General features: G+C 41.0%; 1 protein-coding gene across 3 annotated transcripts in view; it reads right to left on the reverse strand.

Moving 5' to 3' along the window:
• The window catches only part of unc13bb (unc-13 homolog Bb (C. elegans)), a 754,941-nt gene that overhangs the window by 496,763 nt on the left and 240,882 nt on the right, over positions 1–17,296 (reverse strand). For all 3 annotated transcript variants that reach the window (XM_078550332.1, XM_078550323.1, XM_078550314.1), the window contains exon 3: positions 8,583–8,682. In XM_078550332.1, coding sequence (XP_078406458.1) covers positions 8,583–8,682 — 100 coding nt within the window. The remainder of the gene's footprint in view (positions 1–8,582; positions 8,683–17,296) is intronic.

A 17,296-nucleotide genomic window follows, 5' to 3' on the forward strand; every position in this document is an offset into this window, starting at 1 on the left:
TCCCCTTTTCATAGAAACATAAAGACAAAGAAACTAGGAGCAGGAATAGGCCATTCAGCCCTTCGAGCCTGCTCCGCCATTCATTATGATCATGGCTGATCATCCAACTCAATAGCCTGCTCCTGCTTTCTCCCCATACCCTGTGATTCCTTTCGCCCCAAGAACTATATCTAACTCCTTCTTGAAAGCATACAATGTTTTGGTCTCAACTACTTTCTGTGGTAACAAATTCCACAGGCTCACCACTCTCTGGGTGAAGAAATTTCTCCTCATCTCAGTCCTAAATGGTCTACCCATCCTCAGACTGAGAGACATTTCCTTACATCAATGGGAATTTGCTATGTACACTTCTGATCCAGCTTCCATCCTTCAATGACAAGGTGATCATTTTGATACTCCAGAATACGGAAATAGATTTTTTCCCTCCCTTCATTAATTTAATTCTTGCACCAACAGCACATGTGTGTAAATATCTAAACTTCACACAAAAGCCTCTGTGCTGATTTTCTTCTCACTCAAAAAGGATTTGTAAGTGACAAAACACATCCTATTGCGTCCATTTAACATTAGATTTCTACAGTCAGAAGCCCTTCTGTGGCTGAGTGTGAAATTTTCTCCTTGCTGCTGAGTTCTATTTACAACCTATTTGCATTTAGAAGGAACAATCAATGATGAAACCAGCTGTCCGGGAAAGGGAAAGGAGCAGAACTCTGTTTCATCTATTTCTACAATTGAGAGGAGAGTACGGTCTCATTATCAGTTGAAGATATTAATAGCAATACAGAAAACAACATCATTTGAGAAAATGAGTACTATTAATAAGAGAAAAAATCCCACTAATGAATAAAAATTATTGTAAAGGCTGTAATTAAATCAAAATATTGCAGATTATGGGTCACAAATTTCGCAGTTCCCTTTTAATGATACCTCTGAACAGTAAATGAAAGGCCTAGCACATCAACACTGCCATAGGAGGAGGTAGTAGAATAATGGTGCTAATAAATGTCTGGACCTTGTTTCTTATCACAGAATTCTGACTTTTGCTATAAATGATCAGAAATACAAAGGTGATAATAAATGCTCCTTCCAAACCATAATGAAATTTTGTTAAACTTCCCTTGTATATTTACATTGTGGAGTACATGTAATATAATTAGAATGAAAATCCGTTGTGTTATTTTAGCTTGCAGCATATTGTAAGATGTTGAACTTGCCATGCAAAAGCACAATGTTGGATTTTTTCAACTGCGAAATTTTAGATCAGATGTATTCATGTTTATATTTACTAAAGAATCTTTATTTTTGTCAATCAAAAATTTAAAAAACCCTAAATTAATAAATGAACAGTTTGGAATAACAACCAGATTTCCCATGTCGTTGACTATGGCAAGCCAGATCCCTGGAAGGTAGATATAAATATAAAGGGTTAGACGGCACACAAGTTCCCACAAATAGCAATAGGATAAATGACCAGAACATCTGTTGATTGAGGGATAACTGTTTCACACCAGAAGTGCTTCCCTGTTCTTATTCAAATAGTGCCACAGGATATTTTACGATCATCTGAGGAGGCTGACAAGCCTTGGGGGAATGCAAATATATCCAGTGAAAAAATTTGGAAAGAAATTCATAAGAGATTCTCCCTAGAAACTGTGAAGTATGTATTTTTTGATTGGTTCCTGGAAAAAAAATCTATTTTCATTATCACCTGCAAGTAGCTAGATACATTTGTTTCCCTCACAAACCATAATTATCTAAATAAATCAGTGCATGTAATATGCAGAATCGGCATTTGTTTAGAATATGGCTATTTAATCTTGAAAAACAAGAAATAAAAGGGTTTTTGTTTTCTTCCTTCCTTTGCTTTCTTACTGAACATCTGTACACAGTACTTTAGAATTTTTAGTAAAGCATTTGAAATGCAGCACTTTTATTCAGAACCTCTTTTCAAATGTGAATGGTATAGTCCTCCCAAAGTCTGCTAGCTTTCTGTATGAACCATCATTGTTTTTATTTTCAGTTTAGGCATAAATAGAAGATGAGCACTTAGAATACATTATAATTGATTCAACTGAAGCCTGACATAGGAAGTTTTGTCACATATGGAACCTTCATAGGTAATTTTCCTAAAAAGAAAAGAATTTAAGGGGGTCCTGCTTTACTTCACTTTTGATATTTTACACAAAAAATTCAGTTGTTTTCACTGCTTTAAATGTGGTTTCCTTAGAGCTTTAATTTAATAATTTTCCATCTGAGTAGAGCAAACAGTGCTGTTGTACCCATCAATGTTGATGGCCCATATATGGTGCTGGTAGATTTCTTCTCGAGGAGGTCTTGTGGCACAATGGGCAACGTTCCTGCCTCTGGGCCAGAAGCTCTGGGTTTGATTCAATGGCCAAGGAAGGTGCATTAAGAATGTGCCAAAAAAGATGATTATCAACCTGCAAATCCTTTCAACCCACGCCAATGGCAGGGTAAGAGCAGGAGGGATCCCTGGTTAGCCATGTGATGGAAAGGAAGTTGCTGCCTCTACCATCACTATCCAAAAAACTCCAGACTACAGCATGCATGTAAAAGTGCATGTTGCCACAGCAACTCGGCCTTCCTGAATTATCTGTAATACATCAAATTTCTTCTCGGTAATGGCTGATGCATGGGAGTACAACACTGAGGTGCCCCTGAAGCATGGGATCTCTGAACCAAGGCTTTAAGCAATAAGTTCACAAAGTTATACACAAATAGTCAGCCAGACCAACTCTATTATTATCCAAGATTTTTCAATAGAAAAGAACACTGAAGGAGGCTCAGAGCTGAGACCATGGCCAATTATTTATAAAGATATATCAGTCTGTCTTCTAAGACCTGAGGAACTCAGTGGGTAAATTTAAAAAAAACATACACTTTGGCCCTGAAAGCCAGATGAATGTTACTATTAACTTTATAAAAAATAAATATCACCTCCAGCACTCCAGTATTTACTTGAGTGAAGCATGGCTGCAGCCAAGTCATTGGATCCTGCCTTGCCACAGGGTTATGTAGCAGCCAAAGTGCTGAGCTGGATTGAAGACATGCTGGGTTTCAGTAACAGGGGGAGGGAGGAGGTCCACACCGAATCTGATGCGAGAGCTGCAGGTTGGTGAGGACTGATTCATCATTTCAAGAGGTTCCTAAATGCAGTGATAAATGACTGGACTATAGGGACTAATTGAAATAATTTGCAGAGACATTGTACCATCTAATCCATCCAAGGCTTATTCATATCATTTCTGAATGTTGTTTTGATGGAATGCCATGTACTATAGAGCTAATTTTGGAATTTAGGAACCATTATTTTCAAATAGCCAAAAATAAAGCAGCCGAATGTTTAAAATTCCTTTTAATAGGATTCACAGTAAATGGGAATGTGTGCTGTGCCTCAAAGGTGAGCAATGGTTTTTGAATGTTCCACTGAGGGAAGGATGTAACAAAATAAGAAGCATTCTCCTGAAAGTTGAGCTATTTTATGGAATGTGCTATCCCATAAAATACTATCGGTGACTTCACATTTAGTACCAAATGGAATACAGGTTGCATTTTTTTGAAATATGGGGCAGAATCTTCGGCTCGGCGAGCGGGGCCCGCTCGCCAAGGTGTAAAATGACGCTCAGTGACGTCGGGCATGCGTCCCGACGTCACCGAGCGTCATTTAGATTTTCTGTTCAGCGGGCACGCAGCCGACTCAGCTGAGTGCCCGCCAAACTGTCAAAGGCCTATTAAAACTATTTAAAGATCAATTAAATTAATAAGCTGAGCTGCCCGTCCAACCTTAAGGTTGGTGGGCATGCAAAGAGTCCAGGTGGCCTTCGCATTTTTCATGGAACCTCATCCACAAGCGAGATGAGATTTCATGAACGTTTTTAAAGTGTTTTAAAAGTTTTCAATAAAATTAATGGACATGTCCCAGCTCTTGTGACAGTTTCACATGAGGGGACATGTCCTTAAAATTTTTGTTTACCTTTAATCAATGTTTCATAAATGAAAGTAATCTTCCTGAGGCACCTCTGTGCCTCAGGGAGATTTCTGCGCTCTTTCACACGCATGCACGAAAGAACGCACTCCCCACTCAGGGAACCCTCCCTCCACCCGTACAGGGAGCGCACAGCACTGGGTGGACTTTAATTGGCCCGCCCACGTAAAATGATGACGCGGACCCATTCGGGGGCGCTGATCGGGTCCGCCCCCGCATAACCCCGCCCCCCGATGGGGGGGGTGAAATTCTCTCCATGGAGAAAAAGGAAGGTTGCTCAGCTACATTGTTTTTAAATGATTGTAACTATTGTTTCTCCTAAAAGGAAATTGCATGAATGCATAATGTGAATAAAGGACTCATTATTCCCTGAAATAGCAAACTGAAAAGAGGGGGAGAACCTCCCTCTGAGGCCATGTTGAACCCATTACAGGTCAACAGCCTGCAGTACTTTTTTACTCCTTTTAGAATAGGACATGCTTAGTTTCCACTGAGATAAATAAAAAATGCCTTTGTGAGAAAATACACAAGACTAGGGGGGGCAGTGAGTTGAGCAAAAATAGCAGATCAAATTTAATGCAGCAAGATTGAGGTGCTGCACAGAAGAAGGAAAGTATGTGCACTCCATGAATGATACAGAATCGTAGAATAAAGCACAAAAGGAGGCAGAACTCAAGCCAAACACTCTACCCAGGGAGCATTGGAGGCTGGGTCATTGAATATATTCAAGGCTGAGTTAGACAGATTTTTGATCTACAGGAGAGTCGAAGGTTGTGGGGGAAAAATAGCCTACACCTACTCTCATTTCTTACATTCTTATATTCAAACCTTTGAAAGAGTAGCTGTGCTCCATCCCACATCTAAGTTTCGTGACTGGAACCCTGTAAGTTTCTCATCTTCAAATACCTGTCCAACTCCCTTTTAAAATTTAAGCTTTGCACCCGCTGGCCCAGCCAGTGAAGCCCAAATTCTGTGAATGAATAAAAAATAACTTTTTTTTCAGGTAGTGTGTTTTAAATCCTAACAAAATTCTGAGCAAAATCTTTCTTCCCATCTCTCCATTAGATCTTTTGCCAATGGTTTTAAATCTATGACCTTTAATTATTAACCAGCTCTCCAATGGGAATAGTTTCTCTTTATCTATTCTATCAAAACCTCGGTTATTATTACCTTTGTTTCTTTCAGCATCCTAGGATGCATTCCATCTGGACCAGGTGACTCACCAACATTCAATAATGCAAATATTTTAGTTTGTCTTTTCTATTACTAAACTATTCAAAATGTCCCTAGAATGTAAGTCAAATGTGGTAATGCAGTAGACTATAAGTCAGAGGCAGTAATGATTAAACTGTACACTGTGTCCAGTTCTGGTTACCTAAAAACAAGACAGAAATTTGAGTTCTCGAGGTGGTCGGAGAAGAGACCTGTGGTTGATCCCCAGTGTCAGAGGTATGAGTTATGAGGCAAGACTTGGCATCGGCAGCTTGGAGAGATATCTAAGGAGAGACCTTATGGAGGAATGAAAGATTTCTATGGGATGAAAAGTATAACTTTAAGCTTGAAATTTCAGGAGTAGAAATGAGGCTCGAACTAGGAAAATATTATTTTGGATGGCTATCTGGAAAGCATTTTTCACAAAAATAGTGATACTCAAATAGAAAGAATTTTCATAATGAATGCAAATGCCCTGATATTAAAGAAGCAACTGAATGCTACAATGGGCAGGAGTTAGGATATGTCTTCCTCAGCTGTAATTATTTTATGATCTTTAACAATAAGATCTTTAAAGAAGATACTTTGATTCTGGAAAAGTCTAGGTCCAGGATAAGTAAACCATTTAACATGTTTCATTAATTAAAAATGGACTCAATACAGCAATACCTTTTCTACATATGTAAAAATGCATTTTTAAGTTTTCTTTGAAATCCATAAACTTCAATTTGTGAGTTAAGATCTTACTCCTTGTTTTCTCAGCAGCAAATATAAAATTACATCTCTTCTACGCTTCAGCCAATTCCTACTATATTACAAAAACACCACCAATAAAGATCAGCAGTTATCAACAGTTGTTGCTCCTTTTCCGTGCTCTCAGTCACTAAACTTCAGAGAGATCCTGCAATGTCAATAGTGGTGCTGTTAAAAAACATCAGCAAAGCATGGTTGGGATAAAAAAGGCTTACATAACTGAGCCTAAAAACTGTTGCTTCATGATGAATTGTAAGCTCAACAGGTAATAGGGAAGGCAAATGGAATGTTGGCCTTTATTTCAAAGAGAATGGAGTATAAAAAAAGGGAAGTCTTGCTAAAACTATACAAGGCACTAGTTAGACCACACCTAGAATACTGTGAACAGTTCTGGACCCCTTATTGAAGGAAAGATATACTGGCATTGGAGGCTGTCCAGAGACAATTCACCAGGTTGATCCCAGATATGGAGGGATTTTCTTATGAGGGGAGGTTGCGTAGGTTGGGCCTGTACTCATTGGAGTTTAGAAGAATGAGAGGCGACCTTATTGAAACATATAAGATTCTTAGGGGGCTTGACAGGGTGGATGGTGAGAGCTTGTTTCCCCTTGTGGGAGAGTCTAGGACCAGAGGGTATAATCTCAGAGTAAGGAGGCACCTATTTAAAACAGAGATGAGGAAGAATTTCTTCTCATAGAGAGTAGTGAATCTATGGAATTCTTTACCACAGAGAGCTGTAGAGGCTGGGTCATTAAGTATATTCAAGGCTGAGATAGATTTTTAATCAGTAAGGGCATCAAGGGTTATGGGGACAAGGTAGCAAAGTGGAGTTAAGGGCTATCAGATCAGCCATGATCTCATTGAATGGCGGAGAAGACTAGATAGGCCGAATGGCCTACTTCTGCTCCTATGTCTTATGGTCATATGGTCTAAGCTCAATTCTACTCATTAGAAATGGAACACTTTTACTGCAGCAACTGTACCATCAAAGTTAGTATGCTTAATTCCTCTATGCATTCTAACTGGAGCAAAGGAAAAATAAATAATCTTCAAGAACACAAGAATTAGGAGCAGGAGTAGGCCATTCGGCCCCTCAAGTCTGCTCTGCCATTTGATAAGATCATGGCTCATCTGACAGTGACCTCAACTCCACTTTCCTCTCTGCCTCCCATAACCCTTGATTCTCTTGTCAGCCAAGAATCTAACTCAAACTTGATTATATTCAATGATCCAGCCTCCACTGCTCTCTGGGAAAGATAATTCCACAGACTAAAAATCCTCAGAGAAAAAAAATTCTCCTCATCCCAGTCTTAATTGGTAGATCTCTGATTTTTAAACTGTGCCTCTTAATTCACAAGGGGAAACGTCCTCTCAGTATTCACATTGTCATGTCCCCTCAGGATCTTATATGTTCTTCATTTTGATGGGTCTAAATCATTCGGCTCATCTTACAAACCAATTCATTTTCAATGCACAGATAATTCCAAATAAACTAAAATTGTCTGAATGAGCTGTTTAACTGTCAAACGCCCTGCTGTTTTTTTTCCTTAACTTCTTCCAGATAAAAAAAAAATGCTTTTCTGGGTATTTTCAAATTTAAATCATGTGGCTCATAAACCATTTATCCCCATCTTTCACCAAGGATTAATTAGCAATGGTGAAAATTTAATTTTAAAATATCCAAGTAGCTTATCAATAGCACCCCAAAACTGCACCGTAGTCTCAGGGTTTTGATGGCATGGTCGCTATTCTTCACGGACCAAGTTCCCATTCTCAACTGTGTCATGTGAGTATGAGGAAGAAAAATTAGATGGAGAATGTTGTAATGAACATCCCAGCATCCAGTTAAGAGATTTTATCCAGCAAGTTTGATAAGGTTTCCAACTCAAGTGCTTGGAAACAAGGGCAATCAAGCATACATCAGCATGGTAAAATCTCTATGATTTCGAATTTTACCTGAAACAATCAAGCTAATAAGGTCAAATCATTAAAAAAATTATATTCAATGACACGTAAAGCAACAATCCTGCTTCTATATTGAGCTTGCTACTTTGCAGGAGGCAGGATTCAGCAGCATGTAACTTTTTACATTCCCAACCTCGTTTCCAAAGCAACACATAACACTGTGACAGATGCAATAGGCTCACTACCACATCTGTCACTCCATGAAGCAGGACCCACACTGGACCAAATAATGGACCAAAAACTGTAAGAATACATCTATTTTTTTCAATAAAAGGCACACTTACAAAACTTTACCATTAGACTGGAACACTCAAATTAATTTTAATAGAAAAATGTTTATTGTTCCTGTCAGAATTCAGAACGTGATCCTCAGTTCATAAAACCAAGCACCAGATTAGTGGGAAAAGTAATCTTCTATGTCTACCATCTGGCAAGCAACTATGAGGATCTAAATTTGTCAGTGACATACATTTCAAGGCAATTTTTGTATTATTAAATCTTCTTGAAGAATCCTAGAAATAATTTTGTCACATAGGTTTTCATAAGTTTTTTTGTTATGTTTTTACTTATCCAGGTAAACTGTACAGAAGAAGCCCCTCTTTATGTACCCTTGTCTGGAACATCTGTTTGTTAAATCAGTACTTACAACATGAAGTCTTGCTCCCAACAAGGCTGATCTCCTCGCACTGCTATTGTGGTGCTTTTTACATTCTGTACTTTCAGCGTCACATAAGTGTTAAATTTATCTGTCAAAGAAGAAAAAGGCCTTTTAATCCGAGTGAGAATCAGATATATATTCCACCAGTTCCTTTTTAACTTAAGCAACCAGCAGTGGCCTTTCAGAGGTTAGCAACAACTTGCATTTACATAACACCTTTAGCAAAATAAAAACAGCACAAGGCACTTTGCAGGAGCGCTATCAGACAAATTTTTTATTATTATTCATTGACGGGATGTGGGCTTCACTGGATAGGCCAGCATTTATTGTCCATCCCTAGCTCCCCTTGTGAAGATGGTGGTGAGCTGCCTTCTTGAACCGCTGCAGTCCATGTGATGTAGGTACACCCACAGTGCTGTTAGGGAGGGGATTCCAAGATTTTGACCCAGCCGGCATCAAACCACATAAAGAGATTTTAAAAAATAGGTTTTAAGGAGTGACAAAGGAGAGAGAAGTAAGAATATGGAGAAAGTTATGGGGGGAGCTGCAGAGCTTAAGGCCAAGGCAGCTGAAGGCAAAGCCACCAATACTGGAACGATTAAAGCCAGGGATGCCAAAGAGTCAGAAAAGGAGGAGTGCAAGCATCTCAGAGGGTTGTAAAGCTGGATGAGATTAGAGACAGGGAGAGGTGAAGCCAATGTTTCCTCGAAGATGTGCATGTGCACGTCCAAGCAGCAATCCATAATTTACTGGCACATGGTAATCAAGAGGCCTCTCACAGCAGTGAGCTCAATAAAGGAACCGGGACCGAGATTAAATCCCCATCACAATAATGCAAGTGGCTGGAGGGAGAGCAGGGATAAAGAAAGCTGTGATTGAATGAGCAGCGAGCTGACGTGGAGAGGCAGCGGGGGTGTGCCAATAAGTAAGCAGCGCACAGCGAGAATGGCAGGAGGCAAGGACACAGACCAGGTCTTACAGCCCCGCAAGACTGAGCTTCAGAAAGTGAAAGCGCTGTTAATTCATCAAGAAGGGCTGAGGGAGGAAGAGACTCAGAAAAATTCCCTGTAAACTGGTCGACCTATGAGAGCTAAACCAGATGAAAGCGTCAGCCTTGGGTTAATGATGAGATTCGGGAATGCTTCTCATTCAGTACCTTTCAATGAGCCTGGAGTCAAATGGCCTAGAAAGGCCCACAGCAACTAAAGGTCACAAACTGAGTAGACACAGCCCTTCATGACCAGATGAAAACACAAGAGTCCGGAGTGGAGTTGATGAATGAATTTAGTCTCAATGAAAACCTGATATTTTCTGACAGGCAGTTTTATGATGCAGATTAGGTCATTGATTATATTTGGAGCATAGCCAATGAACACCTGCCTTTAGCATTTACTGAGTCACATGTACCAACCTGGAAGCCACAGGTTAATTGAAACTGTCTATTAGTGGTTGAGAGACCAGATTATATGAGTTTCGTTTCATTTTTTGGCTTCGAAGGTTTTCTAAGATCTAGGCTCAGGCTTTCAAGCTGTGTGCATCCTCCCGACTTATCTTGCACTTCATCTACTTTCCTGAAAGTGTGAGCTCTTATGTTGGAAAAGAGGAGCTAATTGTCCAGGTGTAGGTTTTGTGAGGAGAGATAAAATGGGACAGATATGAAGAGGAGTAGAATGGGCTGTGTGAGGAGAGTGAAAATGCAACCAGTGAGCAGGGAGTTCAAATGGGACTTTTGAGACTAGAGCTGGAATGGGGTGAATGCGAGGAAAGGAGAATAGGATCAGTGGGAGGAGAGCAATGTTCCATCTTAAGAGCATGCATGCATGGCCACGCAATCTGGAACAGACCATGCATTGAAACAAAATGGGTCACTCACAACTTTGGGAAAGGTTAGTGACCTTTAAATTGTAAGTTGCCCATGGATACCAAAGTAGTGCACATAGGTATTTCTAGCCAGTATAAAGAAAATTTAGGGGGAATACTGGGCAAGGCCATGGGAGGTGTATAAACAAAAGGATGAGAATTTTAAAATAGAGGCATTGCCAATGTAAGTGAGAAAGCACAAGGATAATGGCTGAATTAGACTTTGGACGGAATCTTCTGCTCTGAAGTCTAAATTCGATGCCAGAGCGGAAGTTTGAGATATTCCCGCTGGGGGTGCGAGATGGCTCAACATGCACAATCATGAGCTGTTCAGCTCACCTTTTTGGGGATGGCTCATAACTTCACTCATATCGAGTGTTGGTAGCACAAGGTGCTCAAAGGCGAGAAGTATGAGGAGGATAGGGTGGAGTGGAGGCTGGACCTGGGAGGCAGGCTAAGGGGGGAAGGGAGGGAGACTGTCCTTTAAATATGGTGCCCGGATCTTCGAGCCCATGAGGTAATGAAGGGGAGGGTGACTTCTTGCCCACCCTCGCCATGTGATTTGCTGTGCTCTGCATGGACACATTAATATTGAGCTGAACAGCCCATGAGTCATGGGAGAAGTGAAGCTCGCCAGGTACACGCCACTTATATGCAGTCATCAAACTGAATGTTCTAAATTCTCGCTGACGGGGAACTTAATGTGGCGGAGGAACTTAATTCTGGCGAGGTGGCCTTTTAATGAGCATGCATGACATGCTAATGCATGCAGAAGAGTTTCCCAACAGTTCATCTCCACATCAGGAAAGTGTTTTTTGGCCTGATGCCAAATTAAGTTCCCCTGCCCGCCACACTTCCCGCTGCTGATGTTACAGGGAGATTCTGCCCTTTGTGTGAGTTTGGATGTAAGCAGCAGAGTTTTGGGATGCGCACAAGTTTACAGAGGGTGGAAGGTGGGAGGGTGGCCAGGAAAACATTAAAAAGGCAAGTCCGGAGGTAACAAAGACATGGATGAGGGAATACGGTCAAGGGAGGCCACTTCGACCAAAAAAAACTTGCAAGGGATGTCAACAGCAAACATTTTTATAAATGCATTAAGAAAAAAGAGAGTAATAAAGGGGGATTTGGGCCCATTAAAGATGAAGGTAGGCACTATAATGGGCAATGAATAAATAACAGACTTGTTAAATGAGTACTTATTATCCAATTTCAAATGGAGGAAGAGAACAAAATATCAGCATTATAGGGGAGCCTAAAAGAGATCAAGAGATCAACTTATATATTTAATGTAAGTAAATAAATGGTAACAGAGAAAATAATGGGACTTAAGATAAACAACTCTACAGAACCTGATGGTTTCCACTCTAGAGTATTAAAACAAATATGTGAAGAAACTGCTGATGCATTAGTCTTAATTTTCCAAAATTCTCTAGGGTCCAGAATTGTGCAATTTGGTTGGAAAATTGCAAAGGTAGCTTCATTAAAGGAGAGAAGGGGGGAAAAAGGCAACTACAGGTGTGTCAGTATAACATCAGTTGTGGGGAAGTTACTGGAATCTATAATCAGAGACAGTGTGACTTAGCACTTTGACAAATATGAGCTATCATAGAGAGTCAGCTTTGAATTTTTCAGGAGGTCCCTGGCATGGTGGATGGGGCAGTATCTGTGGATTCTGTCCACATGGGCTTCTAAAAGCTATCTGAAAATGTTCCACCCAAGAAATTACTTGCAAAAATAAAAGTACATGGAATTGGAAATAACACTGTGACATAGGTTTATAATTAGTTGGCAGGGAGGAAACACAGAGTAGAAATAAAGGAAACATTGTCTAATCATATATATTAATGACTTGGATGAAAGAATAGACAGTTGTATATCCAAGTTTGCAGGTTATACTAGGTTAGGAGGCTTACTAAATAGGGTAGATGGAAGCAGGATGTTATGAGGGGTAAGGGCAGACTAAGTGAGTGGGAAAAGCTATGATAGATGGAGATCAATATGGGAAGTATGAGATCATCTAAGACGACAAATGAGAATAATTTTGTTTCTTTTATTCTTTCACAGGATGTGGGCATTGCTGGATAGGGCAACATTTGTTGCCAATCCCGTGGTTTGGTGGCACAAAGGGTTTGTGCATCCATGTGGGCAGAACATGGAAAGTTAGTGCACAGGAACAAAAAAGCACTCAAAAGGTTAATGAAATGTTGCACTTGGCGTTTGGAATGCAAAAATTAAGACCTAAGATTTCAGTTGTACAGAAACTCGGTCATCCTTCTAGAGTAATGTGTACAGTCAGGAAAGATTGGCTTTGGAAGAATTCACTCAATGGGTTCAATTATAAGCCTTTATTTACCATTTATTTACTTATATTAAATCTATGAAGTTGATCTCTTTGACTAATTTTTAGGCTGCATAAACTTGGCTTGTATTCCTTTGAGTTTAGAAGATTGTGGAGTGATGTAATTGAAATGTTTAAAGTGATAAAAGGATTCAACAGGGTAGACAGGGAGAAGCTATTTCCCTCTTATGGGTGGGGAGGGTGGAGTGGACCCAGATCAATGAGGCACAATCTTCAAACTTCAGGAGTGAAATGAGGAAATAAATTGTCACGCAAAGAGTAGTGGAAATCTAGAACTCTCCCAAAAGGCTCTGGATGCTGGGTCAATTGAAATCAAGATTGAAACTGACAGATTTTTATTAGTTGAGGGATCAAGGGATACAAATTGAAGGTTGGTACAGATCATAGTCAAAGTGACTGGTGGAACTGCACCACCCTTTGTTCATATAGTTCATAAAAATGCTACGCTACTTGCTTATTTTTTCCCAGGGCGTCAGGGTGAGGGCCTGAAGAGAGCTAAAAATGAAGCTTAAAATGACAGGCAGACCTAGGTGATTTGCATCATGGCATCACCAAGTTACCAAAGCCCTGCAACCAGAGCCTCGCAACACAGCTTGACTTAGTGGCCAGGGCCTGCATTAGTATGGCAGGCAAAAATTGACAACACAGATTTTCTATTTTGATTATGGACTAAAAAAAGTAATTTAAAAATCAAAACAGAAAGAGGGAATGTGGACAGGAAGTGTACTCCAAGAATGTGTATGTAAAAATCAGCGCTGAAGGCATGGCAGGGGAGCCAATAGAGAAATGAGGGAACTTAGAACTAAGTAAATAGTGGCAGGGAAGGTAAAATTATCAATACAAGCTTTGGAATACTGATGTAACCAAAACACAATAAGATGAAAAGAAAACCATCCTTTGCAGGCACAAGTTGTTGCATTTGTAATATACAAGGAGTAAATTCAAGTCACTTTTCTCCCCAGGGCATCTGGCTTTGTTAAATTTAATTGTTAGGGGGTCTAAAGTAGGGTGGTTGCAGAACACACCAAAATGCTTGATTTGTTTTCCCATCAATATGTTGGCTTCAGCATTAGTTGTCTGTATTTTAGTCAATGGAAAGTGAATGGGATAGGTAAGAAGGGGTTCACTGATAGCACGATTGTTTTTAAGTGAAATGAACTGTAGCTGGGTCAAAATCCTGGAACTTCCTCCCTAACAGCACTGTGGGTGTACCTACAGCACACAGACTGCAGCAGTTCAAGAAGGCAGCTCACCATCACCTTCTCAAGGGCAACTAGGGATGGGCAATAAATGTTTGGCCTAGCCAGCAATGCCTATATTCTGTGAATGAATAAAAACAATCAAAATACTTTTGCACTTTCCCAACCCAGGCCTTTAAGGAATATTCCCATATCCTGTAGATGCACACCTCACGCATGGATTTTAAATTATATCGATCCAGTGCAGCATATCATGGCTATTAATACTCAAGTTTAACCACAAGCTAAGAACTGCTAGGCCAGAAATTTCCCCCCTCCGTTGTGGGGGGGGTTGTGCGGGGGTGGGCGCGAACCTGATCAGCACCCCGATTGGGTTTGCGCCACCATTTTACGTGGGTGGGCCAATTAAGGCCCGCCCAGCGTGACACACACCTGGAAGCGCTGTGCACTGCCTGTGCGGGCGGGGGGGCGGTATTTACTGAGTGGTTCCCTGTGCTCTTTCGTGCATGCGCACGAAAGAGCGCGGGGATCTCCCTGAGGTACAGACGGAGATTTGTTTAAATTATGGAAATTTGAATAAAGGTGGGAAAAAAATTTAAGTACATGTCCCCTCATGTGAAACTGTCACATGAGCTGGGACATGTCCTTTATTTATTTCAAAAATTTTGATTTAAATAATAAACCCTTCATGAAACCTCATCCTGCCCATGGATCAGGTTTCATGAAAAATGCGAAGGCCGCCTGGGCTCTTCGCCTGCCCGCCAACCTTAAGGTTGGACGGGCAGCTCAGTTAATTACTTTAATTACTTTTTAACAGGCCTTAATAGGCCTTTGACAGTTTTGCGGGTGCACAGCTGTCTCAGCTGCACACCCGCTGAACTGAATATCTGAATGACGTGCGGTGACGTCGGGATGCCCGCCCGATGTCACCGTGCATCATTTTACGCGTCGGCGAGCGGGCCCCGCCCCCCTCACGTCAAATGGAAAATTCTGCCCCTAGAGCAGACAAGAACAGAATGTTATGTAAAGTCTGGAAAATTTAGGCTGCATAACCACATAATCCGACTTTATATTAACATTCAATTCAATTTACAAATTTCAATTCAATGCTAGACAACATACTAAAAACAACTTGGTTAGCCAAATACATATATTATGCAGAAATACATATGTGGTTTTCCCTACCTGTACATCTAAAGAAAATAACAGAAGTAACTACCGGGAACTATAGTGTCTTCAATGTGTACCAAATTTTAGTATAACATATATCACGCATGTATTACTCATCATTAGGAATAAACTAAAACCAGTTTCAACATCCTTTGGGGTACACTTCAGGGGCTGGATTTTCAATCTGGGGTCACTGAATCACTTCCTGTTCCCAACCCTGTCAGCATCAGTGATATGAACATACAAAATAGGAGCAGCAGTAGGCCACTCGGACTCTTGAGCCTACTCCACCATTCAATAAGATCATAGATGATCTGTTTGTGTTTCGAGTTTTACATTCCCATCTACCCCCGATAACCTTAGATTCATATTAGGCAAGGGAGTCAATTTTCCTCCGCCTTAAACACATTCAGTGTTTCCACTGCAGCTTCCACTGCCTTCTGGAGCATAGAGTTCCAAAGTCGCACAATCCTCTGATTGAAAAAAAATTCTCCTCATCTCTGTCTTATAAGGACGACCCCTAGGGCAGCATTTTCCGGTCGGGGACCAGGGACGGGGCCTGCTCTCCAACGCGTAAAATGACGCGGGGTGACGTCGGGCGTTCATCCTGATGTCACCCCGTATCATTTAGATTTTCAGTTCAGCAGGCACACAGCCGACTCAGCTGCGCGCCCACCGAACTATCAAGGGCCTATTATGGCCATTGAAAAACTAATTAATGAACTTAATGGGCCTGCCCGTCCAACCTTACAATTGGCAAACAGCCAAAGAGCCCAGGCGGCCTTCCGAAAAAGAATGAAGCCTCATCCACGGGCGGGATGAGGTTTCATGAGGAATTTAAAATGTTCGGAAAATTTTTAAATAAAAGTAATGGACATCTCTCAGCTCATGTGACAGCGTTACATGAGGGGGCATATCAGTAACATTTTTTCATACCTTTAATAAATTTTTAAAAGTTCAGCCGATCTCCCTAAGGCAGCACTTTGCCTCAGGGAGATCTGCGTGCTTTTCCGCGCACATGCGCGAAAGAGCGCACTCCCAGCTCTGACGCGCAGTGACGTCGGGCACAGGGAGCGCACAGCACTTCAGGGCGGACGTCACGCTGGGCGGGCCTTAATTGGCTTGCCCACGTAAAATGGCAGTCCGCCCCTGACTGGGGGCGCTGATCAGGAGCCCGCCCACTCGCGCCCACTCCCACACAACCCCCCTTGACAGGCAGAAAATTCTGCCCCTAATTTTAAAACAGTGCCCCTAATTCTGGACTCACCCACAAGAGGAAACATCTTTTCCACGTCCACCTTGTAAAGACCATTCAGGACCTTATAGACTTCAATCAAGTTACCGCTCACTCTTCTAAACTCCAGTGGAAACAAGCCCAAGTGTCTAGTGGAAATCCAAGTACAGTGTGTCTACAGGGTCCTCTTTATCTGCAGCACATGTTACTCCTTCAAAGAACTCTAATAAATTGGTTAAACATGATTTCCCTTTCACAAAACCATGCTGACTCTTCCTAATTACCTTGTGTTTTTCTAAGTGCCCAGCTATAACCTCTTTAATGATCGAATCTAACACCTTCCCCATGACAAACGTCAAGCTAACCAGCCTATGGTTTCCTGCTTTCTGCCTCCCTCCCTTCTTGAATGGAGGGTTATTTTTGCTAGTTTCCAGTCTGATAGAACCTTTCCAGAATCTAGAGAATTCTGGAAAATTAACACCAACACATCTACTACCTCATTAACCACCTCTTTTAAGACCCTATGATGAGGTCATCTGGACCTAGAGACTTGTCAGCCCACAGGTTCATCAATTTGCTCAGTCCCGCTTCGCTTGTGATTGTAATTTCATCAAGTTCCTCTCTCCTCCACCTCCTGATTTATAGCCATGACTGGAATGTTTTTTATATCCTCTATAGCGAAGACAGAAGCAAAACATTTGTTCATTTCATCCGCCTTTTCCTTATTAACTATATTAACTCCCCATTCTCACTCTTTAGAGGTACAGCACTCACTCTACCTTCTCTTTTCCTGTTTAAATACCCGTAGAAACTCTTGCTATGCATTTTTACATTTCTAGCTAGCTTCCTCTTATATTATAACATCTTTCTCTTGATTAAC

The sequence above is a fragment of the Cetorhinus maximus genome, chromosome 1, assembly GCF_964194155.1.
Source record: "Cetorhinus maximus chromosome 1, sCetMax3.hap1.1, whole genome shotgun sequence".
NCBI classification, from domain to species: Eukaryota; Metazoa; Chordata; class Chondrichthyes; order Lamniformes; family Cetorhinidae; genus Cetorhinus; species Cetorhinus maximus.